We start from the raw sequence: 27,734 nt of genomic DNA on the forward strand, positions 1-27,734 counted from the left end.
ACAGGTTTTTTCCCTTTGGTGTCAATCAAAAATGGATACATCCTAACACGATCAGCTGTGACAAAATGGTCTATAACCCTACAGAAAAGCATCTTTCGCTACTGGTTCAGCCAGAACTTTAGCCCCTAATCCACATTCCTCTAACATATTCACAGGTTGCAATGCAGGGCAATGAAGTGTCAAAGTGTATACTTTCTTTATGTGAAGAAATTAAGTGAAGTTTACTAGCCCTGGAAGCAAATGTAATTTGCTGCCGCTAGGGTGCGTCTAGATTTCTAGGCTAAAAGTTTACTGGACTGTAAGGAAATGTCTTGAAGTCATTTTTCAGTAGGCTACAAGGCTACCCAAGGCTACCTACAAGGCCTAACAAAGCATCAGTTTGAAAACTACAGAATCTAACAAACATACCATTCCCTACCAGACTAGAGTTCCTAACTACCAAGTCTGAATTCCGTGTTTTGTAAGCTACCAAAGAAGGACAATGCTAAAAGTGAGTGGACAGCCTGTCTGGACAGTGAGTGAGTAGGGTCACCGCGAGATTGGCAGGGGAAGCGCTTGGTTTACTGTCTTGACAAACTTGCTACAGGACATTTAATCGCAAATAGAGCGATGGATTAGCGCGGTTCAGGAGTAACTAGTTCATCGCCGATATAATCTATTCAAAATAGCGTTAGGTTAAAGTTCGCCTTTGACATGGAATGCCTGTAGTGGTGAGATAAGACCACACACGGTTTCATTAACATTTATCTTAATCAACTTTTGTAATAGCAATAGCCTATAACCTGACAGAATGGCTGCGGGCGAAGAAATATTCTTGAGAGCCAAAGGACGGACGTTTGTGGGACTGACAGAAGGTAGCCTAGTAGTTAGCTTTACACAAGTCACTGCACTAGGCTGCTATCTAACATCAACATAGCCGAAGTCAACCACGTTAATATGTTAGCTGACAACTACAGGATTTCGGTGTACCGTAGCCTACATGCCGAACACAAATGGCGAGTTGCCAGCGTGGACTGTCAAACGTAAAAAGACATTCTGACCTGTGTGGCAATTTTTGTGTAGTTACTAGGCTACTCTGTAACAACTGCATGTGACTTGTATTTTGGGCGTCATATAGCCCAGGGACAGTCGCGACACCACCGATGTAGCCTGCCGTTCATCTTTGACAACAATTACTTTTAATGTTTAAATCATGCAGTAGCCTAAATTATCCTGATCAGCACAGTCCGTCAACATTGACATTCGATGACATAACCCTGTTACATATTAGATTAATTACATGTTTCTTGCCAGGTGACATTTTGGAAACGCAAAACTTCAGTTCATACAGTAGGCTACTGGAAGTTTCGGATCAAGGTCACGTAAACGTAAACAGCTCAGCTCTTTTATTTGGATTTGTGATTAGTTTTGTTTGAATACCTCTACCACCTGAGATATGGTCTGATGTCGAAGCAGCTCGGGCTTCGGCCTCGGATAACGCGTGCGTGAGCGCGTACTTATCGGCTGTCACGGGAGCTTTGTCTGCTCTTTTCAATTCATGTTTTCAAAGCTGGCTGAAAATAGTTTGCGCCGTCTCCATGGACCGTACAGTAAAGTTGCTCTTCAGTAGGAAACAAACACATAAACACTCTTTCTCAAAAGCTTTACAGCTTTACATTTTGAAGCATTTTTGATAGCTCTGACAAATATAAAGTCTGATTGTCAGCTTGGGAGTTGTAGACTAGTATGTGGTAATACTAAAATCTTTGCATGTTCTCTGTGCTCATGTCTATCCAAAAAAGGGCAAGGCAATTTGTTGGTCTTTAAAATATCCTGCTATGTAGGAACATGAAGCTACATGACTATGTAGACTGTAGAGATTGGGACTCTAGCCACTGACATTGGGAAGGGTTATCATATAGGTTGTTGTTTTCTCAGTGATTTATGATAAAACACACATGTACTCTACAAGTGTCAAAGACTCTCTTACTCTAAAGGGTCAAAACATGGAGGGACCATATGTTAATTCCATAGACAGTAAAATAAATGTATTTAATAAAATTAATTCTCAATTCTTTCATTAGGCTAGAGAAGTATCTCTTCCTGTTTTTAATTGGTAAATGAGGACATTCCCTCTTCAGTATAGTGTGTAATATAACGAGAGATTTGCAAGTTACTTGTGCAGAATCTGTTCTTTCATTTGTCTACAACATTCTGATGGGTGCAGACCAAAAGAGGAGAATCCTGCTGAATCTCACTGAACCACAGACAGAATGTCTGATACAGCAGAGCACACTGGAAAAGGCTTCTCTTTCATCCAGTCCGCTGCTGTGTGCGAAATACGCTTCCTAAATGATGATGGCGAGGAGCAAAGTCGAGAACTTGTAATGGCATTCCCAGTAGGAGGATTCTCTCCTCTTTTCTTCTCTTCCTGCAGTTTTGATGTGTGCGAAGGGGGAAACATTACCATGAATCCTGCAGGGAAAAAGCTACATAAAGATGCATGGGTAATGCCTTGCATAGTGAAGGAAGAAAGAGAAGAGAAACAATAGCAGCGTGGCAAAGCGACTGGGTCATGGCGCGTTTGCCCAGTCCTCTGTGGCCTGTTGTTTGTGTATGCAGCACGGCCAGTGGAACCGGAGGAACGTACGGAACGGGTACCATGTGAACTCTGAGGGACTGTCAGCGGAGCGTGCTTGCTTTACATTTGCGTACAGCAAAGGGGGGAACACATACATGCCAACACGTCGTCGCAGTCCCCCTCATATCCCTCTTGTCACGCGCTTGTCTGACAGATCACACGGGGCTGGCTTGTCCTCAATCAGGCTGCCGAGTGTGATGAATTATTGAGAGTTGTGTGATTAAGAAAGGGGAGTTACGTAAGAGTGACAAGATTGTGCTCAAAACACTTTGTTATGCACGTGTTGACTGAAGCAGGGGAAAGCTAAGACTTGCCAAGGAAACGACTGAGAAGGATTTCCCCCCTATGTTTTTTTTTTCTCCCCCATCCACAGATGCTGAGAAAGAGTGGCGCGGTCCTTTCTGTTTCATTCAGGCGGCTGACCCCCAGCTAGGCCTCATGAAGGCCTGGAGGATCGGGGACAACGATGGGGGAGGGGACGAGTGGGCCGAAGAGGTCCAGCTCACCAGGCAGGCTGTCCAGGCCGTCAACAAATTGAGCCCCAGGCCTCGCTTCATGATCCTGTGTGGGGACCTCGTCCATGCCATGCCAGGTGAGATTGCACAATAGCACTCACTCCTTTGGAGGATGCTGATTGGTAATGGTTCACAGATTCTGATGTATTTAAAGCCAGTAAAGACCATTGTGAGTACTGCACTGGAGATACTGCATTCATGTCTCACCATGCTTTTGAGCTATAGGTTTTTTTTCAAGCTTTGATTAATCAGAGGAATATTTGATGTTAGGGAATCTTTAAGCTACCCTTGTGTTTTTAATATATTATTAGTGTCCTTTCTGTTCTAGCATTGCATGTAAAATGTAGTAGGCTAAATCCTGTTAGGAATGGAATGAATTTTACTATGTTTTAGTGACTTATTCATTTTGATTACATCAAAAAGAGTGTACTTTCTCATTTAGCTTGTATTAAGGGAATTCTGTGGTAAAAACTGAAGTAGACTAGACTTTGATCTGTATGGATCTCACATGGTTGTATTTTTGGATGGTTAGAGATTCATTCTAAAGTATGTGAAGACGCACAAGTGATAAGTTCCTCTATTTTTGTGAACTCACTTCCTTAAATTAAGAGGCTTGTTTGGTCGTAGGTTCCCTAAAATAGGGTTTGAACTGTGTTAGTTCCTGCTCTCAGAGTAACTGAATCCAGTTTAGGCTATGCTAGTGTCTACTGTTATCTGGAGAGATTGTATGCTGGAAATGCCTGCATTACATTTGTTCCTCATACCCAGTGACATTTTGAGGTATTCACTGAGCTGCATGTGGCATAAGGACACACAAAGGCACACCCTGTCATTCTAAGCAACCTCTGTGAGATGGGAACATAGTGTCTCTGAGCCCACATCGAGTTTTGGGCATCATAATCATTTAGGCAACCCCATTGCCAAAAAAGACATCTGCCGAATGATTTTCAAGGCTTTGCAAAAGAGACAGAGTAGGTGACGGAATCCCTGGGTCCACACACTTTGCCGGCCTGTCATCCTTCATTTCGGCTCGTGTCTGTGTTTCTCGCTGTCGGCTCCGTGCCGCTTAAAGCGGTATAACAAGCGGGAGCTGGCAGGTGCACTGGGGCACCGTGTAGTCGCTGGGCTGGAGTGACAGGCGAATGTTTGCACCCCTCCGACCGATCTGATAAGGAGGTCAGGAGGCGCCTGCACCTGTGGACTCGACAAACACGTGTGACAACAACGAGATGCCAAGAGCTTCGGATGGAGGAAGGCAACGGACCTGCTGCTGGGAGGTAGCGGAGGTCAGACTCCAGAGGGGCGATGCAATTGTTATTTTTCGGCAGGCGGTGAGCTCCTGCTTGAATCGAATCCCAGTTGCAGGATGGGCCCTACGATTACAGGCATTATGCCAAGTGACTGATAAAACTCTCTCTACCTTTCAGCTTAAAGTTGCTCCATGTCAGTGCTGCGCTTGTAATCGAGCTTGTTTTCTCCCACAAATTCTCCTTTTTTTCTCCATTGGCCCATGTAATGCAGGGGATATCAATTGAGCAGACCACTTCATATGTGGCCCACGACGCATGTCTGTTCACTCTATAAACTCCATGTGGACACATGCGTCCTAGACCGCCTACAAATGTGCTCAGATGTATTGGATCTCGCATGAGGATTGATTGCCTTCACACCTGGCATTAGATATGTGAAATAGCGAACATCGGATCTTGCATACCAAGTGTAAATGGCCACTGTATATTGTATCGCAGATGTTGGTGTCAGAAGTCCAGATTCATTTGGTAAACATCAACAAATACGTCTACGTATACATTCTTTTTTCCCTATGTGTTAATGATACAGCAGGTTGGGCGCTAGGAAATCCACAGAGACCAACAAAGTGTCATTTCTCCTTCGATTGAGCGCTTTGTCTTGTGTGCCGCACGCCGCGGATGGGTGTAATTTATAGGTTGCCGCGGTGACAAAGTGTCCTGTAAAAGCACAGCGCAGCTCCTTTTTTTTTTCCGGATAGATTCTGAGACCTTTACGGTCCAGTGTCAGCTCTCATTACTGTCAGGCCAGAGTGGCTGGCACAGGGTGCCAAATGCATTACACGCCAGGTCTGTCACACTCCAACACACACATACACACACACACACACTCACATACTAACACAGAGATTCATCCATTCACACACATGCTGTCCCACACATACAGTATCTGCTTGGACGTCTCCCTTATTTGACATACACACACACACACACACACACACACACACACACACACACACACACACACACACACACACACACACACACACACACACACAGACATAAAGAGCTCAGGGCTCCCTGCACCCAAACACCCGTATCATTAGCCCTTCCCTTGACATTTCCCCTAAACTGTTTGTTTTGGGGAAGCGTGAATCTTGGCCCTGAGGATGTTGTTTGTCATCTGTTTGGCACAGAGCTGAGACAGTCTGCGTCTCAAGTGCTTGGATGTCTGTCTGTGTGTGTCACTCTTTGTCACTGTCCCTACCTCTCTCTCTGTCTGTCTGTGTGTGTGTGTGTGTGTGTGTGTGTGTGGCTGCTTTTCTCTCTTTTACATTTCATTGACTTTTCTTGGAGTGCATCTCTCACTCCCTCTCTTTTCTCTCTTGCACTCTCTGTCTCTCTGTTTCTTTCTCTTTCTGTCTTTCTCTCAGCCACCTACTTATCTCTCCTTCCTCTGTCAAGCCTGCACACACAGTATACAACTCCTCTGTTTCTGTTGGGACTTCCTGAGCTTGTCGATACACCCTCCCCAATCATGAAAGATGCATATGGATTTTTTTTGTCTGTACCGCACATCGCAGCGCCCACGACGTGGAAGACCCAACGGCACTATGTCAGGGTGATCGGCGTGGTGTGTGTGTGTGTGTGTGTGTGTGTGTTCCCTTCCCCTTACCCACCCACCACCACCGCCACACACATGATCAACCCTACTCTCGCAAGCGTTAATTGACTGCGCGTTGGTGACAAGGAGGGGGAGAGAATCCCCCAGAGACGGCTAAGAACTGAGGGACACTTTCATGACTGATGATGACGAAGAAGTAGTGGCTACAAGAGGTGTTTGTGTGTGTGTGTGCGTGTGTGTAGTGTGGGTGTGTGTGTAGTGTGTGGGTGTGGGTGTGTGTGCGTGTGTGTAGTGTGTGTGTGTGGGTAGTGTGTGTGTGTGTGTGTGTGTGTGTGTGTGTGTGTGTGTGTGTGTAGTGGGTGGGTAAAGGAAGGAGGAGGAGAAGGAGAGGGTGATTACATTAAGAACACAGTGGACCTGATGCTCTACTAATGAGGCTCTACAAAGGGATTGCCTTAGATGCTGATGGGACTTTAGTGTGAGTGTGTGTGTGTGTGTGGGCGTAGGTGTGTGATTGCCTTGAATGCTTGTGTTTGTGAAGACAAGGATTTGTGTAGTAGCTTGAAGATGTGGATGAAGTGGTGTGCGTGTATGTCTGTGTGTGCCTCTGTGTGCGTGGTGTTTTCCTGAGTAAGTGAGTGTGTGTGTGTGTGTGTGTGTGTGTGTGTGTGTGTGTGTAAATGTGTGTGTGAATGTGTGTGCATAATATGTGTCTCTTGTCACACAAAGGAGATGAGAGGGTTCTCTACCGACTTCCCATCCCTGGCGCCAGATATGTTTGCGCTTGAGCGCTCGTGGAGAGGCTATGAAAGGGAAAAAGCGCTCAGCGGAGCATTGGCGGAGAGGGCCGCAGGGAAATCAGCTGGGGGAGAGGCACCCCCTCTGTGTGCTTAGCTGATAGGGATGTGGATCGGCCCAGTTTTTTAATGGGCTGCTTTGGGCTTTTGGTGCCGCCAACGAGACCTGTTGTTGCTGCCGCTGCTGCTGATACTGCAGTTGTTGTTGTTGTTGTTTTGGGGAAACAAGTGCTACCCGATCCCAGTCTAACAGGATGGGCTCTCCCGCCACTGGTTGGTGACCAGAGTCAGGTTAAGAGGTGAGGCTTCAGCCTTTTGGTTCAGATGAATCACATACTGAATCATCTGAGCTATACAGTCATGGGGTGTCATCCAGTGTTGATCCCTTGTCAGCCCTCAGAGTTGGTTGGTTTCTTCTTTTGATCGTTCAGGCTTGATTTCTATAAATGGCTGCAGATTGAGATTCTGCTCCATTCTAATATTTGCTGGTGTAGCTAATGGCGAAACAGCAAGCATGTCAGATACAGTAAGTTTATGCCTAATAAAGTTGAGATCTCCTAATATGTAACTTTCCTAAACTATCAGCCCACAGTGTTTTATCAGTATGAAACTGCCCTCCCCGCCTAATTAACTACTGGGTAGGCAAAATTGACGTGGAGGTAATGTTAGGAGGCCCAGCCTCCAGAGATTCCTCAGATTTCCTGAGAGCAAAAGCTCACTGCTTTGAAGTCCAGGTTCGGTGTTTTCACGTGTAGCCCACAGTCTAATTAGGACTGACTGAAACACACAAGGATGACAAAAACAGTGTGGAAAGGCTGCTTTTTCACAGGTCGTTAACCCTAATTGTTGTATGAGTGTCTTGAGCTCTAGCTTATACTGTAATAAGCAATATTTGCTGCATCTGATAGACACAACCTTGCCTGCTGATTCCAGAGTGTGTGTTTGTGTGTTTGTGTGTGCGTGTGCATGTGTATGTGCACATGCAATTGTGTGTGTGTGTGTGTGTGTGCATCTTCGACTATGATTTCCAGGAAGCCTCTGCAGGGTGTGTTCTCTTCTCTATATGATCACCCGCATCCTCAAGTTCTTTCTCTCTCTCTCTCTCTCTCTCTCTCTCTCTCTCTCGCTCTCTCTCGCTCTCGCTCTGGTCTCCTCCTTAAATCTACCCAGGCAAGACGCTCAGCCTGTCACATCACAGGCCAAACTGAGGCTGCCTTCTTCCCCACTGCACACTCCAAAATGCCACAAGCTGTGGTTCACACAGGCCCGAGAGAGATGCGCAGAGATTGTGTTTACTCGCTGTTGTGATATATTACATGAATAGAATAGGTTTTTCTTTAAACGTGGCACCTCTGCTGTCTCCAGCTTTGTCTTTGATGCTGGAGTTGACCTGTGGTAAATATAGTATATTTATGCACGCAATGTATGAGACCCAAAAATAAATAAATAAACAGATAGATTATAAAAGGCTCTGTACACTTCTGGCTGACAGCAGGAAGCAAATTGATTGTTGTGATGTTTAATTCACTTGTCCTCCGTGTCGTAATTTGATAGTTATTCCATTTAATTTGATTCCTTTCTTGTTGGTGTTTATTTATAAAAATGCTCTCTGTCAAACGGACCGAGTCCCTTGCGACGTCTCACTAAAAATGGATGCGACTTGTCCCAGCAGGAGCAGGTAGAGTGTACGACGAGTGCAAATGGCAGATGTTCTGTCGCCGCGAATTTATAAATCATCCTCCCACGGGCGTCCCGACGGGCCTCGAACCTGACGATAAAAATTTAGGCGAGTGATGTTTTCGCATCGGCCCAGACCCAAAGGGGTGTGTGTGTGTGTGTGTCTGTGTCCGTGTGTGTGAATGTGCACGCTTGACAACCTACAGTCACAATGCGCTCGGCATGGGCCCTGATTGCAGCCCTCATTAAGTGGGCATCTGACAGCATCGGTGTGTGTGTGTGTGTTTTGCACTGCCTCAGGTGAAATGGCTGAAATAAGAATGCTTTCTTGAGGAGGTCCATGCCCTCCCACTTACTGGACCGGCCTCGCAGTGTGAGAGCTGTATTAGATGAGCTGACTCCTCACTGCACATGAGTTTGGTGTCCATCAATGCTGTCCAGCTTGCATTTTTCCCCTTCGTAATGACTGCTCATTATTTACAATATTGTGTGTGATACAAATGGCAGGTATAGAACAACTGGAATATGTTGGCAGTATGGCAGCACCAATCAATAATCCTACAAAAAAATCTACACCATTTCATGAATCAAAGAAGACACACATGCCAGCAACACTCTATTTGAAACCTGCTGAGATTATGCTGGCCTATGTGTGCTTAACCCCTTGCTCCACCAGGCTTTGCATGTGTCAGTCACTATTGCATCAAAGATGAGGCCATGAATCTCTGTGAAGGTGGGAGGAGGGAGGTATGGTCCACTGCTGACCCCTGTATCAAAGGATGGAATCAAGTCTTTGAGTGCAAAGTTCATGTACGCTGTTAAACAGTGAGAGACATCAGACGTTAAGCCAGGTGGGAAAGTTAAACACGTCCTTCCTCCACAGAGGTACAGAACTGCCCTCGGGCAACTAGAACCATCCAGAGCTTTCTCCCTGCTGTCACTCACATGTCTTTGATTTCTGGGCTGTGTGTCCAAGCCCATGTGGCCCATTAAAGGTGCAGCCTTTGAATCTGGCTCAAGGTTGTGGATAGATATTTCACCAACCAACCAAATTACAATTTTTTTTGGACACATTTTATCTTTGTTATGTAGTGCCTGATACTTTAAGTACAATACCCTTGTCCACCCATATCTTAAAACCTAAGTCAGTAGTGCTTGGTGTATTTTGTTTGTAGTTTTTATTTACCCAAATTGGTGAAAATTAGGATAGAGGAGCATTTTCCCCTAGATAATTTAACACCTCATGCCATATTATCAGTGTGTTTTCTTGTAATGTGGATAAATTTGCTGAATACAGATAACAATTTAAAGGCATTTTGGAGGTTGTGGCCTTATCCAGAACAGTGCAATATGAGGCTGCCCAATAGTATACATGTAGCGTTGAGGGACTCCTGACCCACCTTTGTCATATGTTAGGTGAAGCCTTGACCACCTACTGTTTCAAATATAGTTACGAAAAAGCTGTTTTAATCTAGTGAACAATTTAAAATCAAACAAATCCAAACAACAAAAGAACAAAACACAGGCAATAATAAAACGTTTAAAAAGATTATTATCCGGCTCTTCACAATGCTAGTAGAACGCTCCATTGACTAGAATTGGATTTCTCAACGTTCTACCGGTCAGTTATATTCATATAATTACCGCTGAAAACATAATGACCACTGTCAGTGGCAACGGGTTTTGTGCATCTGATTCACATCTTTCATATCACTCCGCAAGTAGTCACTTCTCAACAAAAGCCACAACGAAACAGTAACAAATAAATGTAAAGAGACATATCATGTGAAGTTTCTTTTTCTTGTGTTGACAAGTAGCCAGATAATAAGTGGGATACTGTATAGAACACCGGTCATTATCGGGAAAATAAGTCCCTTCAGGGTGAAGCAAGTCTGGTTCGCCCTGACGGGACTGGCGTTCTATACATTATCCCTTACATAATAATTACGTAAAGACTAATGCTTGTGAGGGAGCTCCGCCAGCTCAAATTTTCTCAGGGCTAATGGCAATAGATGCTGTGTAATCTAAAAAAGGTGCCCAGTTTTTATGGAAGGTGTTTAGGGCACCTCTTAAGGAGAAATGCATTTTATCCAGTTTCACACCTTGTAATATCTCCCGTATCCATCCGTCCTGAGCGGGTGGTGATGCGTGCTTCCAATTTAAAAAGACGCGTTGTCAATAAAGTTGTAAAGGCCACCACACATTGAACCAGAGCAGGTGTTTCAGGCCTGTAGGGTATTCCAAATATTGCGGTCAAGGGATTGGGGTCTATAACTGAGTTAAGGGCACTCACAAGAGTTTGGAATATCTCTGACCAAAATTCTGTTAGTCTCGGGAAGACTAACCGGCTGGTGACGTCTTGCACCTATTACAAACATCACTCACCTACTATCAGGGTATGTCCTAGCTAGCTTAGCATTAGTAAAGTGTGCTCTATACAAGATCTTGCATTATAACAGGCCATGCCTAGCACATATGGAAGAAGAGTGAACCAGGTCAAGTACAGTATATGCCCCACTGTGTCTCTGTGTGAAATGGCCAGGTCCTGTTGCCACATGTTTTCCAGGGCTTTTGTAGGGTCTGTGTGTAAAGTATCCAGGTAGATATAAATAGTAGAGATAAGGTGTCTTTGACTGGAGGTGAGGGATAGGAGAGAGTCCATTTTTGACTCAGGGGGATGCTCAGGGAAGTTGAAAATATATTCTAGAGGTCTAATATTCTAGAGGTTATTGACAGTGACAAGACCATTAGTGGACCAGAGACTAAACGAAGGGTCGGAACAGGATGGAGGAAATAAGTGGTTGTTGAAAACGGGCAACGATGAGGGATTTATTCAAGCTGATTTGCTTTTGAAACTGGGACCATATTTTGATGGTATTCAAGACAATTGGATTTGTAGTGAGAGGAAATCACTGAGTGAAGTAAGTAATTTGAGGAGGAAAGTTTTGTGAGGACCCAGGGAGGTTGACTTATATTGCAGGGCTAGTAGTACTGACAGAGATTGGGCAGACCTAGACCTCCCTTGGTTTTAGGCAGCTGTAGCACAGATCTCCTAATACAGTTAGGAACAAAATGATTCATACCCCAGGCATGAATATTGATTTGATGCTGATTTTCTCTTGACTAATATGTTTGTTCTGACTGAAAATTATACTGCCATATGCTAAAGGGTTGTAAGACAATGTGGTAGAAACATGGAATTGGAAAAAGAAGTGTTTCCATCTTTTTAAAACATTTTTATGAAAATTGGCGTGTCCAAAATTATTCATACCCTTTTTAAATAATCAATGGAAACATCTTTATTTGCCATCACAGCTCTCAAAATGGTTCTTATAATACTGCACCTTTTTAGCAGTAATCCAGGTTTTGAGGCAGGAACTATTCTTTGCCATCACTCTGGTCTTGTGCTCTTTTTTTATGGATTGAGGTCTGGACTCTGGCTGGGCCACTCTAAAATATTGATATTGTTCTCTGTTAGCTAGCCAGCCAGTACCTTAGCTAAGATTTTAACATCAACATTTAGAAGCGAGAGGGGGTTCTTTTTGAGGAGTAGATATGGATGCTTCAGACATGGATAGCGGCCCTTCAGAAATGCATCATTGAATAGCTTAGTTAATACTGGGGCCAGGATGGTGGAAAATCTCTTCTAGAACTCCAAAGTATATCAATCAGGCCCATGGCATTTCCCAGATTGTAGAGATTTACTGTAATAGCCTTCATCACCTCCAGCTCAGAAATAGTTCCCCCTGAAGTGCTGACAAGTTCATCAAGTTTGGGATACAGTAGATGATCAAGTGGATTGGAACTACTGCACAGTTTTTGGGAGTATTCTTATGTATAAAGTTTGGCATAAAAATTGGGAAAAATATGGTTTATTTAATGTGGAGCTGTGACAATTTCACCACTTGATGATTTTATTCTGGGGATCAGTCTGGAAGTGCTTATGGCTCGTGCGTGTTGTGCCAGGAGTTTACCAGCTTTATCCCCTCATTTAAAGTAATGCTGCTTTGTAACCAACATCTGTTTTTCAGCTTTACTGCTAGACAGCAGCTTGTACTCTGAGTTGAGCTGTAGGCGTTTTTTATATATTGCTGGAGAGGGTGTGGTTGAAAACTCTTTATCTGTTTTAAGAAGTTCACTAAATATTTCATTTAATCTGGATCGTCCTGCCTTATTAACCTGGGATATAATCTGTCCACGTACTGTAGACAGGCTTTGAAGGCTTCCCACAAAACATCCCTACAAATGTCTGGTGTGTTGTTAATTTGGAAGAAAAAAATCAGTAAAACATTTTGTGAAATAAGGGGAGAACATACAAGCATTACAAAAACAGCAGAATTGGAGAAAGATGAAAAAAGATAAACTAAAAAATGAAATAAATAAAAGGTGATGAAAAACCAAAAGTGGTTGACACGTGATTTTCCACTGCATTCTGTTACCCTAGGTACGCCGTATCGAGAGGGACAAGAGCGGGACCTCAAGGACGCCCTGCGTGGCACTGACCCTGGCATCCCGCTGGTGTTCGTCAGTGGCAACCACGATCTGGGCAACACGCCTACGCCGGCGACGGTGTCCGACTACTGCAGTGCCTGGGGCGATGACTACTTCTCCTTCTGGGTGGGCGGCGTGCGCTGCCTGGTCCTCAACTCGCAGCTCTTCTTCGACGCGTCGGCCTGTCCGGCCCTCCGCGACGCCCAGGACGCCTGGCTGGAGGAGCAGCTGCAGTCCGAAACCCTCCGGCCCTCGCACCACCTTCTGGTCTTCCAGCATATTCCTCTCTACCTGCGACGGCCCGACGAGGACGACGACTACTTCAACCTGCAGACGGCCATCAGGGAGAACCTCATCACGAGGTTCAAGAATGCAGGTAGGGCCACACAGCGACTTCCTCATCTTCTCCTCTCTTCTATATACATGTACAGTATGTAGTTCTGTTTCTGTACTTCTGAATGTCTTTGTATGTACTCTGACAGGAACATGGAGAGACACATGTGTATGAAATGTGCTATATAAATAAACTTGACTTGACTTGACTTGACTTGACAGGCAACAACTGCAAAAAGAACATTGGTATGAAATGGAGAAAGTAGTCTTGTGGAAAAGCTACACTTTAGCCTGATAGCATGCCTGTTCTGCCCTGAATGCAACCGTTTCAGAGACTTGTCCATGATGTAAAGTATAAATATTGTCTTTCAGACTACTATTGTCAAAACACTTATGGTGTGTGAGTTCCATGCATAAGTTCTCCACCATAAAAAAAGGAGAAAATGGTAGATGGGGGAAAAAAAGCTTTTTAACCTCGTAAATTCACTCAAAAGAAATTCCCACAAAATGTTGTCAGTGACATTGTTTGGGTCTCAGCTCTCCACCTTTCTTGCAGAATCAGTAGCGCTCCGTTCGTCTCGGCACACGTGGACCTGTCCCAAATGGAACCCTTTTGATCATTGCCACACTTTCATAAGCCTGTTCCAGTGTGCTCACGCGTGCGCATCTTCAAAGCCTCACTCGCACCCTTCCTCTTTCAGGGAGTGAATGAGTGAGTGAGCGAGCGAGCGAGCCAGGAGACTGCAGAAGAGAGGTTAGCCTCCCACCACACTCTCTCTCTCTGCTTGGGAATCTTCACCAAAGTTGTATAGGAGGGTCCCGTGGGGAAGAGGCTCACAGCTTAATCCCACACTCACGCGTTTACCCGTCCCAGGAAGCCTGATTTAGAGCGCTAATAATAAGCATGTTTGGCTGGGCAGCTGGCCATGGGATGCTTATAGTGGAGATCGATGAGATCTTACGTCCACCTATGGATAAGGCCTGATGCAATCTTTACAGCTACAGTACTACTGAAATAAAGGGGAAAGGGGAGGAGGGGTGATTCTTAGCTAAGCTGGAGTATGTGATGTATGGTGAGGTAAGGCAGGTGTAAATCTCCTGCATTGCAGAAGTGAGTTGAGTGACCGCTGTCAGTCATTCCCGAGCGCTCCTCCCGAACAGAAAGCATACCTTTGTGGAAGCCCTTGCGTATATGTGACAGTCCTATGAGTGTCTCCAAAACACCGATGCACCATGGAGCTTTGTTTTCGGCACAATCATAACATTGTCTCTGCACATATTTCTGCCTATTCTACCTCCAGCCCAGGCTTTAGTATATCAGCACCTCTGCATAGACAGTTGAGAAATATTGCTGCAGAACATGGCCATATTTAACCTGACCCTAGCCAGATGAATTTCGTTCCGCTTAGCTCCGCCTAGCTTCACTCACATCCATCTGGGACCTCTTCCATTGAGAGTGATTTCTGCAACCGACTTTATGATTCAGCCAATCAGGACGCAGGGCGGGAGTTTCATAGATGTGACATAGCGTAGAAGCGACTGTGACACTGTTATTAGCGCCACGGGTTGGCTTCGATGTGAGTGGTTGAAGTAGCACGTCAATAGATGACGGACAAGTGGCTTATTCAATCATATACAAGCATTTTTTGATTAGGCCCAGCCTTCTGAAGCAACACTTCAATGGATCGGTTCCAGATGGATGAGTGGAGCTAGGCGGAGCGAAATTCATCTGGCTAGGGTCAGGTTAGGCCATATTGCCTCCAAGTTATTTATCTACTAGTTATTTAAGCAATACGACACACATGGGAGTGGCGTTCTCACTTGATGCCTGGAAAGGAAAGGACAGTTAACATTGCACAATAAAAATGTTAAGTGTATCAACCCCAGTGTGGTCACTAGCATGGAAGAGGCCGGGTGGACTTATATAATGTAACAATAAACAAGCACAGAATGTATAGGCCCTGTGTCTTCATGTCATGTATGTAGCTTTTGAATAATGGCAACAGAACTTGAATAGTGATGGGATAATGAGATGCAATGGATAGCTCTCCATTACAGCACAGACCTCTCTCTTTCTCTTTCTATCTGTCTCTCTCTCTTTCTCTCTTTCTCTTGCTTTCTCTCTCGGTCTCTCTTTCTCTCTCTGTCTCTCTTTCTCTCACGCATCCATACCCATGTTCACATGCTCCGTTATCAATCACAGACCTATGCGATATGGGAAGTGCTCAGCATAACATCAATTATTGAACAAAAGCCGCATCCATGGGTGTTTAATTTAGCAAGACACAACCGAGACGTACATACATGTGCACACTTGTCATGAACGTACACACACACACACTTAGGCTCAATAGGCTCTTCAGGGCATGTACACAACTCACACACACACACTCACGCACATATACATTTACCCTGTTCTTAACCCCCACCATCTCTTAATTGGTTTTTTTTCCACCACTCCCCCGTTCTCTGAGCAGGGAGTGGTGGGCCTTTCCTGGCCCCTTGGCTCCAGTGGAGATGAAAGGTGTTGTGTGTGTGTGTGTTGCGTGTGTGTGTGTTGCGTGTGTGTGTGTTTGTGTGTGTGTGAGAGTGCGTCTCTGACAGCAGAGCTCAGGACTTTCTGATCTGATTTGATCTGATCTGTCTGTCTCTCTCTTCTCAACCTCTTCTCATCCTGAGGGCCTTTAAACCTCTGCTGATAGCGCGGCTGCTCAGGCTCCACGGCACCTTTTCTTCTCCTCGGCCCCCCAAACTCATGTGATGAAGATCGTGGGTGAAGCCGGAATCTTTATCTTTATATGTATTTTTTAAAAACCAAGTGTGTTTTCAGAGCGAACTTTAACCTGTGAAAATGAAAGTGTGCAATGTTCTAGTCCTTGAGGTTCTCTCTCTTTTTTCCTGTCGATATATATATATATATATATATATGTGTGTGTGTGTGTGTTTTGAAACATTTCATACGCATGTGTGTATGTTTGTGTGACACCTCCAACTTTGCACTTTAGTTTTGGTTACAGCTTTACTGGTTCTAGCAGTTTCAATTTCATGGCAGATTTCATGATGGCCAGAGAAGCTGTCAAAATTGCACAAAGGCAAAAAGAGGGTGAGCAAGAGAATCAGTGAGGGGAGAGAGAGAGAGATAGGGAGAGATGGAGAGAGTCAGGGAGGGAGAAGAGACAGAAGACAAAAAAAGAGGGAATTTGTGGGACAAAATAAGCTCGTTTACTCATTCATCTCCAGAGGGCTTCAATAGAAACGGGAGAACACGGGCTCCCGCCGAGGCAGTGCCCGCAAACTCATTTCCCCCCAGTCGCCCAGAAAAGCCTCAGATCTAATATAATGCAGCAAATTTTATTCCTATGATTTAAACCATATTTCCTACAGAGAGACCCTGGCTGAGAGACTCATCTATTCCTGAGGGGCTGTGCCCCCCACCCCCAACCCTCACCCCTGGAGGGGGGGCATTGGTGCTGATGGCTAATGCTTTGTGGTAACATTGGGCACACCATAGTCATTCAGAACCATTAAGGTGATGCACTGCTGCTAATGGCTTTGTTAAAGTCTATCCTTTTCTAATCTTCTATCAAACCCCCACATCATAGCTTGATTAAATGAAATGGAAAAGGGATATATTTGATTTGGAAACACACACACACGCACAACATGCACAAGCTTGCATGCAGTGCTTTCAGTTATCCATACACACACTCATATGTACACATGCAATATACTATATAGACACTTACTGCTACTCGTTTTTTTTTCTCACCAATTTGTGTGTCCACCCAGATTCTGAAAAAACACATGAAATCTTCAGGGCTCTTCAGGGCATGTACGCATGATAAAAATACCCACCAGAAAACAAAGCTTTTCTCAGAACAGAAAAAAGAGCAAACGCAAGGCAAAGAAAAAAAGGACAGTTCTGCGAAATAAACCTCATCTATCAAGTGTGATGTCATCCTCCATTCAATTCAGTTTTGAAAAGGAAAAAAGAAATCCACTATGAACAGTGTAAAGGTACATTCTGTTCTTGTTCATTTCCTATATTCCTGCTTTTTCCATTGTAAGTTTGGTTGATTGGCTTTGTTCAAATAGCCTCACTCTGTGTTCTCTCACGCATGTTCCTGTGAGGCATAGTGAAGAGGCGACCACTTCATGAGCATTCAGACTCATGAGTCACTGCTGTCTTACACCCTTCCTCTTCACCTAATCAGTCAGACCAAAATGCACTTTGATTAATTAGTTATCCTGGCAACGCTCTTAAACACGAGTTTGATGTTGAAGTATTTTTTTGTTAAATCAGTAACTAGTGTGAGAGGATTGATATTGTTTTGCATGCACTGTTTGGGGTCAAATGTACCCTCTTGTAAATCCTTTAATGTAACCGTCCACCTATAATTCTTTCTGTATAAACTCAAGGGGGCTATCTCTTTGCACCGGCCCTAAGATGCAGGAGATAGAGTTCGACTTTATCTCGTTATTTACTGCCCCTCCAAATATCTCCACCAACATTTAACAAACTAGATGTACCGCAAAGCGGTACAAAATATGACCGCCGCTCAGTCCTGTACATCCGATCCGCGAAAATAAATCACACTTCAATTTGTCTCCATATTTTACTCCATCCTCCACTCTTGAAACTTTTGTGTATGCTTGTTTGGCATGCCTGAGTGTGTGTGTGCGGCTGCACAGAAAGTAGCCTACTGGTGCTGAAAAGGTGAATAGATTGTAGAATAGCCAAAGAAGATGTAGCATTGTTATAAAACCTTTAAAATCTCTAAACAATCACAAGTAGGGCAGTTCATCACAGTTCATCCATTGCAACTGGATTGATGAAAGGTCACTTACACCTGTAGGCTACATTGTATTTGGGAAAAGCAAAAGGTATCAGCATAATGTTATTTATTTATTTATTTTTTTAATTTTTTTTTATGTATTTATAAACAAAAAAACATCTCTGTCAGTTCCATGCCGTTTTCAACAGCTATCAAAAACAAAGGTCATTTTGGATGGATGGATGGATTTTTGTGAATATTTCTTCTTCTACATAAGATTTTAGTCATCTTTAGTTCATGTAATACTTTATTGTCAATGCACAAATTAAGTAACAGTAGTCTGAAACGTTATTGTTAATGCACAAATTAAGTAACAGTAGTCTGAAATCGAAATGCTGTTTGCTGTTGGTACATCTAACCAGTGGTGCAAATAACTGACATGTCCAAATGGGCCTTGATGAAATGCGTCGCTAGACTGTTCATACACATTTTAACGGGCCAAAGTTGAAGAGCTTTTGTCCGTTATTGTTCGTGCAAATATAGGCGATTCATGTTCCCTTGCATTGTGTAACTGAGGTCCATGGCTAGTCTGGCTTTCATCAGACCAAGCTCAATCTTTTAAGAAATCAAAAATAAATAGCGGGCAGATCAGGCTGGGTTCACCCAGCCTAGTCCATAGGCACCGATATTGTTTAATTTTCAGATTGAGATATACACGCTCTGGCTATTCTAAATGCAAAAATGCATTAGGGAGTTATGACAAAACTGTAACTAACAAACTAGATCCTAATAGAAAGCTGTTAGCTTCCTAAGCTACAGGTAGGATTATAAGGTAGGCCTATTTACAACATAAATTGTCAATAGGCTATGCTGGCGACACAAATAAAATCTCCTTTGGAAACCAATGGCTACGACTTACAGTATCAAAGCGGACTTAAACTGCCATATTGTGGCGAAAAGTTGTAATAACATTCACGCAGCTCCATGAGTCAAGGAAAGCGAATGAAGTAGCCACTTCTAAATGGGACCCACTACACATAGCTTAAGGTGTGTTGCTAAAAGCAGCCATAATGAAATGAAGGTGTCATTGTTTGGATACTTCACACACACGTGCTTTTAATTTCACAGACTACAACTACCAAGCTGTAATCAAAGCACATCGATTCCCCTCTCACACCCTGCACGCACTTAAAACTAAATAAACAGAAGTCTCAGTCTCACGCATGTATAGGCAAAACTGTATCAGACCGATTGTAACGTTGGTAAAATCTTCCATTGCACAGAATGATTTTGTAGCACGTGCAATAAATGACAGTCGAAGATACAAACAGTGCTGCTATCAATTTGTTTTGGTATAACCGCATTTATAGTTTTCTACAAATGCAATCAATCAAATGGGCCTCTACCACTCCAACGCTAACGGTAACATTACCTAGGTCCTTATTGATATTACAAGATTAACGTGACCTGCAGTAAAAACCAAGCATGTCCGATAAACATCCTCAGATTTATTTCGCTTCAAGAAGAAATGGGAATTAAACTTCATGTGAACATCGTCCTGTCCTTATTAGATGTTCGCTGCGTAAATTACAGTCCTTGTAGGAAGTGTCCATTGTTTTCCCCAACCCACTTTTAACTTCCAACAAAATTACGTCTCACTGCAACGATCATCATCTAGTGGACAAAACGACTACTTATCGCCAATACTGAAAATGCAGCCATGATGATGATGATGAATATTTATTTTGGCTTTCTTTTGATCCTACTGAATTTGTAATTATGTATCGGCCCGTTCTAATACCGATAGTATGTGGGTGCCTGTGTGTGTGCATGTTTATATGTGTGCACCGCCATTTACAGGCCAATGAGTGTACAGTCACTAAATGTACACATGACCTAATTTGAATGAAATTCTACGAAACTTGGCATACCCCCAGACCCCAAGAGAATGCCAGGTCAATCATACACATAAAATTTGGTGCAGTTCTGAACATCTTAACTGAAGATAGGGGCGATTAAAGCAGAATAATATTGCATTTTCATTTTTTACGGGGGTGCAAATCACAAATGAGTGATTATGAGCCAGGTTTATGTGGGCCCTTGAGACCAACATACCATAAAAGAGAACTGTGTCTGCCCACAGAGAACTGTGTCTGCCCTACACTCCTTTCGGGGGGTCCAGTCCAGCGGGGGGCTGCAGATCAAAACGAAAAATGACGGTTCCATGCTATCCATGTGGGGGTACATGCCCACCAAGTTTTGTGTACCCCGGTCTTTCAGTGTCCCGGGAATCCTTGTTGGTGTACGTCACTAAATGTACACATACGTTATTTTATTGTAGGGCCCCCATTGACCGAAAGTACACAAAACTTGGCATGCATTCGGAGGGTGTCATAATGATCCTACACTTTTAATTTCGTGCAGTTTTGACCTTGTCAGCCAGAGATATTGTGATGAAAACACCTAATTTTTTGCTTTTTAATTTTTAACTAGGTGGCGCTATACATGAAATAAGTGGTAATGGGATGGGTTGACATGCCCCCTTAAGACCAACATGCAAAAAAAGGTGGACCTCCTAGGCCCTACGGTTCTCGAGATATTCACAGAAAACTGTCTCCGGCCACCTACAGGCCAGTTGGTGTATAGTAACATAAATTAATTTATTGTGTGGCCCCCATGAACGGAATTCCACAAAACTTGGCGTGCATACAGAGGGTGTCATAATGATCCTACACTTCCAATTTCGTGCAGTTTTGACTATGTTAGGTCACAGATACCTACAATTACAACACCTCATTTTTACTTTTTTGTGTTTAACTAGGTGGCGCTATACATGAAATTAGTGGTTATGGAATGGGTTGACATGGCCCCTTGAGATCAACATACAAAAAAAAGGTGGTCCTCCTAAACCTTACGGTTCTCGAGATATTCACAGAAAACTGTGTCTGCCCTACCCTCCTTTCGGGGGGTGCAGTCCAGCGTGGGGGCTACAGATCAAAACGAAAAACGATGGTTCCATGCTATCCATATGGGGTTACATGCCCACCAAGTTTTGTCTACCCCGGTCTTTCAGTGTCCCGGGAATCATTGACGGAAATTTGGACATGCGCTGCGCGGCGGTCATAATAACAGTATTATGGGATTATTCAACCGTGGTGTTTCCCTTTAATGATAAATTAACTTGTTTGCTTGTCAGTTGTTTTAATCTCCGACCAATCTCTGCGGTTAGAATTCCTCCGGAGCCGTCTTGAGAGAGGAATAATTTAACACCTGTACCTCAGTATGTAAGGCTATGCTCTTCAAAGGGCATTTCAGATTCCCACATTCCCTCTGGGGTAAACTTGTTCTTTGCTAATTAACGACGATAAGCTAAGTGTACTCTCGCCACTATCTCAAGTGGCCTCAGGCTCTAACTCACAGCCAGCTCATGTAAATCGGCATAGGCCTTAGCCGACAAGGGGAGCATTTGTCATCTGCAGAGACGCGCAGATAAGCCGCCATGAGCCGCATTGTTTTACCAAGGGAATGACGAATGGTAGTGTGCTGTTAGACTGGCGATGGAGACGATAATGTGATTGAGTGCGTGGCGCGTCTCGGGTTTGTTGGGAACAGGCCGAATGTCCTTGAACGTTTATATTTTCACAGCCTTCCCGGGGTCGCTGGCCTTGTTAGATGTGTAGTCATTAGTGCAGGTTCGTGTTACCTTGAAATATGTGTGTATGTGCATTCATGTGTATATGTGTGTGTGTGTGCATTTGGAATGATTTGGCCTTCTGTGTATAATTTGGACAGACAACTACTGTAGATGTTTGCATGAACACACAGACATACTCCCACACATACATGCACCCTTTTTAAAGCATAAAGAATGGAGAGAGGGTAGTAAACGCTTGATATATGAGCTGCATAAGCAGTGTGCGTCGCTCAGAAGCTCATTCTCTCTCCTTCTGTCATGCAAATTATCTGAGGGCAGGGCACAATTTGTGATTAATTACTTGCCGTGGTTTAATGACATCTTCACCACGCACACACACACACACACTCACACACTCTTTGTCTCTCAACACATACACACTTACTCTCTCTTACACACACACACACACACACACTCGACATATCTACACACACACAACGGCATACACACAGGCACACACACTCTTAATATCCCAATAATGTAAGCCTCATGTTCAATTTTGAGTTGTTTTGAGAGAGAGGGAGTGAGAGAGAGCTGGGGGATTTGCGTCGCCCAAATCTGGCAGTGCTGCTGCTTGTTTGCATATCAGTGTCAGAAACACTAGAGCAGTTTCAGTGCTCCCTTCAACAGATCTATGACTAGAACCTGGCCTACCTCACACAGTTTGCCCATCCGTAATCCAGTTATCATCTCTTTGCCACCGCAATCATAAATATTTTCCGATCACTTCTTCAGGCAAACTTTGCCTCGCTCGGCGGTAATGCTTTTTCTAATATTCTTATTTCACCGCAATAATGGATTCAGTCATCTAGCTGGCAGTTACAGTAAATTGTCTCCTCTCCCAAAGACGCATCCAAGTAGTATGAAATTATAAACGGGGAGAGTGGCCTGCTGTTCTGCTCTGCATCTGTATCTGCGGTCCTCAGCAGATTGGGTAGGCCTACATAATGCAGATGAACAACAACAAAGAAATCACCAGCACTTAACAAGCTATGGAGGACCGAGAGAAAGAAAAAAGGCCAGGGATGAAACTGAATTCAGCCTTGTCATTGTCTCTTTGTTGCAGCAGAGTAGAGATTATGTGAATTCTGATTGGAGCTGGGCTCTTTCATTGCCATGGATACCAAATTGATGCCTGACCACCTGACCGCTGTATCAGAGGAAGAAAAGGCATATTGGGGCTGACTGTTGTTGTTGTTCTGCGTGTTTTTTAAGTTGTTTTGTTCAGATTAGTTTGCTTTGAACATGAGTCACTTTCATCTGCTTGTTCGAGTGCTTTTGTGGAGGCACACAAAAACCCAAATTTTTTAACAGTCTGTCCTAGTTACTCATTATTTGCTTTTTAAGCGTTTTGTGCATGGGAGTATGCTGTTTACTAAACCTTGGTTACCAAATCAAACAGTGAACCAGCAAAAACCAGATAATTAGTATTTATTCGCTTCACTGTCAACATTGAAAGGCTATTGAATATGAGGGAGACACTGCCAGTTCTTGTCAGATAACCAGACGTGTGTGCGTGTGTGTGTGTGTGTGTGTGCGTGTGTGTGTTTGGGTGTGGTCATTTGACCCTGTCTGAGGATCTGCAGGAATGTTGCCTAATTGCTGTGTGTACTCTGCTGGTTTATTCAAAGCATGCAGTCATTAGTGGCGTGCGGCACATCTAATTATCCTATGTGGTGGTGCCATGCAGAGGTAGTCCTCTGAGTAAACGACTTGTTTAAGAAGTACTTTGATTTTTCTCCCCCCGCTTCTGCAGTTACACATCTGACTTCTCTCAATAATTGGGCTGTCTCCCCCCACACACTTATGTCATGCTTCAGTTGTTGATTTTTTTGTATTTTTATTCATCTTTCCTAAGGGGTGGTAGAAAGGTTACGATACTTTGGAGTTGCTTAAAAATGTGCATAAAATCTCAGTGGTTCCCTTTGAAATAGTTGTTAATGCGATTATGATTCGTCCTCCTGTGATTTCAATAGTAATCCCCTGGCTGCCTCGCCTCTGTTTGTTTGTTTGTGTCTAATTGTGGAACGATTGTGTAATTCCTTGGGGGTCAAGGTAGTCATGGTTAAGTGCGACTACAAGGCTGAGTTGTGCGCTACCCCTTCTCCCCAAGTGCCGCTGGACAGGCAAAAACATCTCAGGACATCTGAGGACTCCCTGATGAACAATTTCAGAGATTTTTTGACATTTTGTTAATGACATAATATCTTGAATTGCAACCAATTGTAATGTAAAGTGGTCCTAAAATGGTGGGAGTAACGAACATTGCTGCTCCACTCTGGTCTGGCATCTACTCAAGGGGCCAGAGGGCCAACAGCGTCATCAAAACGGAAAATTGTTGGAGTGCGGATGAGCTGTCAATTTGCCTGTGAAAAATAAACAGGACCAGATTCGATGAAATTTTAATTACTTTTGGATCCGCCGAGTGTGGTAGAGTTATCTTATTTCAAGAATTAGCTGGATTCATAGAGGGGCTTCTAGCTAGGGTTGCAAAGGGGCGGAAAATTTCCGGAAACTTTCCGGAAACTTACCATGGGAAGTTAAGTTGGGGAATTTTGGAAATATTCCAAATTGGAAACTTTCATGAAATTATGGGAATTAATGGGAATTTACGGGAATTAACTGGGAATTATTTTGGGTAATTCATACAAACTGTTTTTCGTATAGACACATTAACATTTGTTTCGTAATAAGCAATATGATTTGTATGTTGGTATTTTCGCTTAGCTTAGCATACAAAGCTAGCTAGCATGCTAGTGGGAATCCCATTCTCTGCCTATGGTTTACTAGCGTGCTAAACTAGCAACACTGAACTGCCCAAGATACACCACACCACTCAACAACAAAATCCGATTGGTTGGAACATTTTTTCCCCATGCATATGAACGCACCATAGGTTTCCTTTATGTCTAGCAGCCTATGCCGATTGCTGTGTGCATGTGATTGACATATGCGCAGGGTAGAAATTTGACTGAAATTGTATTAAATCAGGTTGTTTTAACTAATATTAGACTGCAAGATGGGGTTTTGTCCACTACATTTAAGTTCCCTGTTATAGACTAACTTGCCATATTAAAAATTCCCAGTTTATTCCCATTAATTCCCGTTTATTCCTGTTAATTCCCATATATTCCTGTTAATTCCCATGGACAGTTTCCAACTTTGAAAATTCCCGGAATTTTGCAACCCTACTTCTAGCTGTCTTCATAGAGGGGCTTCTATTTGGTCTCTCTTTCATAAGGCAGTCACTCTGAATCAGGTCCCCCCTCTTGGCTGGCCTTGGTCTGTGTGCTTTCTAGGTGGCATTAGAAGATGTGTGTGTGTGTGTGGGAAAACTTCAGGCGCCCTCCGGTCTATTTTAGTCAGGGCCCCTGTGCGCGTACAAGTGAGATAATGTAAGATATTTTCACATCTCCATGACAGCGTAATAGCTAAAATATGAATGCCTGTTGTTAGCGCCTCCTCAGCCTCCCTTCTCTGCCCAGCTCCTAAAAGTGGGTGTTGTTGCACAGGGCTCGAGGCTGCCGTCGCTGGCTCTGTGAGTGGGCTGTGTGGAGGTGCACCGCCAGTAGCCTTGAATGAGCCACACCACACAATGGCGCTACCCCCGTGTCTTTGCTCAGGGACGGGGAGAACTCATTTTCAGTTCCCCGTTCCGTGCGCCTTGCTTGGCCAGCCGCATTTGTGAAATCAGGTTTTGCCCATCTTGGAGTCTTTAACAGGCAAGGCGGGGGGGGGGGGGATAGAGAAAGTATAGCTCCAGGGGAAAGAGAGGGAGAGAAAGAAAGCGAGGGAGAGACAGAGTGGAAACCATTTCAATAATTACATCCATCACAATGGAGAGTGAGAAAACAGACTCAAGTGAGACGTGACAAAAAGTCAGCTCTTCACTTTCTCTCACTCACTCACTCACTCACTCACTCACTCACTCACACACACACACACACACACACACACACACACACACACACACACACACACACACACACACACACACACACACAGAAAACAAAAATAAGATAACATGTAAATGAAGAAACAAGACCAAACCGCCTTTTCCCACTGTCACACATGGATCATGAGTGATCCCATTTATGGCCAAATGCACAAAGAAAACTAATTTGGATTAGTTGGTTACAGTTGGGATGCACCGAATGACTTACATAACCTCTCCTTGCCATCCATTATAGGAGGATTATTTACAGTGTAGAATTGTTGCCTTTTTTAGTGACACCCTATTTGGGGCTTGTGAATTGGAAATGGCTTGGCACATTTATCAGAATTCTGTACTATTGAACCGCTGCACTGCCTCAATACGTTCCCTATGATGGATGGTGACTTCGTGGAAGCACAACAGCCTCCAATATCAACGTGTTTTGATCGCATGTTTTCCATTGTGTGTTTTGACACCAAACCACCCACCCAGCCCTCATTGTCCACAGTGTTTTGGTCATATTCTACAAATTTCAATTAGAATGAGGGGTCATGTAAAATTGATGTCTACTGAAGATAGAATATGCTTAGGCCTCTCAACCGTACAGGACTGTTTAATATTGTAATGATATAAAAGTGTGTGTGTGTGTGTGTGTGTGTGTGGTCAGGCTGGCAGGCTGGCCCATTTCAATTGCTTGTCAGCGGGCACAGACATATTCTTCCTGAAAAGAGCACTGGCTCCCTCGGCAGCACTGACCCACATGACAGTGTGAGGAACAAGGCGTGTCAGGCCTGATCTGCCTAATGACAGTGTTATCCCCCTTCTGTGTCCAAAGGCGTGAAGGCCGTCTTCTCTGGCCACTACCACCGCAACGCCGGGGGGTGTTTCGACGGCCTGGACATGGTGGTGAGCTCGGCTATCGGTTGCCAGCTGGGGGAGGACACCCATGGCGTGAGGGTGGTGGTAGTGACCGCCGACCGCGTCGTCCATCGGTACATCAGCCTGGACCAACTGAAGGACAGGGGCATGGATGAGGACCTGAAGCAGCTACTGACCTCATCTACCTGAAGAAAATGACAGGACTGGAGAAAGTTCCATATTATAGAGCAGGGACAAAAAAAAACTAACCCCAGTTAGCCGAGTGTTCTTTTTATCTCAGGTTTGACAGATTTAAGGAAGAAGGCTGTCAGGGCCTGAGTTTCTTTTTCGATTTTTATTTTCAGCTCTGTATCTCTAATTTTCTCTGAACAGATGTGGGTGTTTCCATCTGAAATGTTAGCATGACCATATTCTGTCTTTACCTCAAGTATGCCGTACTGCCATGGACGGTCATCAAACTATTTTGACGCTAGAGCAAAAGAAAAAATCTGTATGTAGCATACAACACTATAGCCCCAGAGTTTCAGTGAGGCTAGTTATTTACTGAAAACAAGCCTCTTTGTGTTTTTGTTTGATCTCTTTTTGTATAATAATTGGCAGTGTGTCATTTGGATGCACTGACTGCTTTTTCGAGTTGGACGAGTTCACCCCCAAGCATCTCTCTGCCCATTCCACTTATCAGACCAAAAGAGGTAGGAACAGGGATGGGGGGTGGGTTTCCATGGAAACCATTGAGAAACACAGCCGTGATGCGATGACCAGGACTGAGAGGCATGTTTGGTGGGTGGATTGTCAAAGACGCTAGCACTGATCTCATTTCACACGTTTAGTTTTGGCCTCCCTTTTCAGAGGCACTGTATTTTGACAGGTTGGGGGGGTTGTGATGAGATGGCTGCGATGTGGCGAGGAAGCATCCAAACATTCGTCAATCTCCCCTTATGTGACGTTTCAAGTCTTATTTTCCTCATGGCTCCATTTAGGTTGATATGACTCAGAGTTAACTTGTCACTCAACTGAGACAGAACAAATTTATCCTTTACATATGGGCCATTTCCTGCCCAATGGCACTCTGAGAAGCATCTTAATGTTTCATCTTAGATTAATGTATATTTTTGATTACTAATAAACCAAATGATGAAATTATCATA

General features: G+C 43.9%; 1 protein-coding gene across 1 annotated transcript; it reads left to right on the forward strand.

The window, feature by feature from the left end:
- Window positions 1-643: 643 nt before the first annotated feature.
- Window positions 644-27,734, forward strand: cpped1 (calcineurin-like phosphoesterase domain containing 1). The gene is made up of 4 exons (XM_048233451.1): window positions 644-854; window positions 2,994-3,212; window positions 12,925-13,347; window positions 26,543-27,734. Exons 1-4 carry the CDS (start codon window positions 791-793, stop codon window positions 26,773-26,775), a joined length of 939 nt encoding a protein of 312 aa, XP_048089408.1. The 5' UTR covers window positions 644-790; the 3' UTR covers window positions 26,776-27,734.

Source organism: Alosa alosa, chromosome 22 (assembly GCF_017589495.1).
Source record: "Alosa alosa isolate M-15738 ecotype Scorff River chromosome 22, AALO_Geno_1.1, whole genome shotgun sequence".
NCBI lineage: Eukaryota > Metazoa > Chordata > Actinopteri > Clupeiformes > Clupeidae > Alosa > Alosa alosa.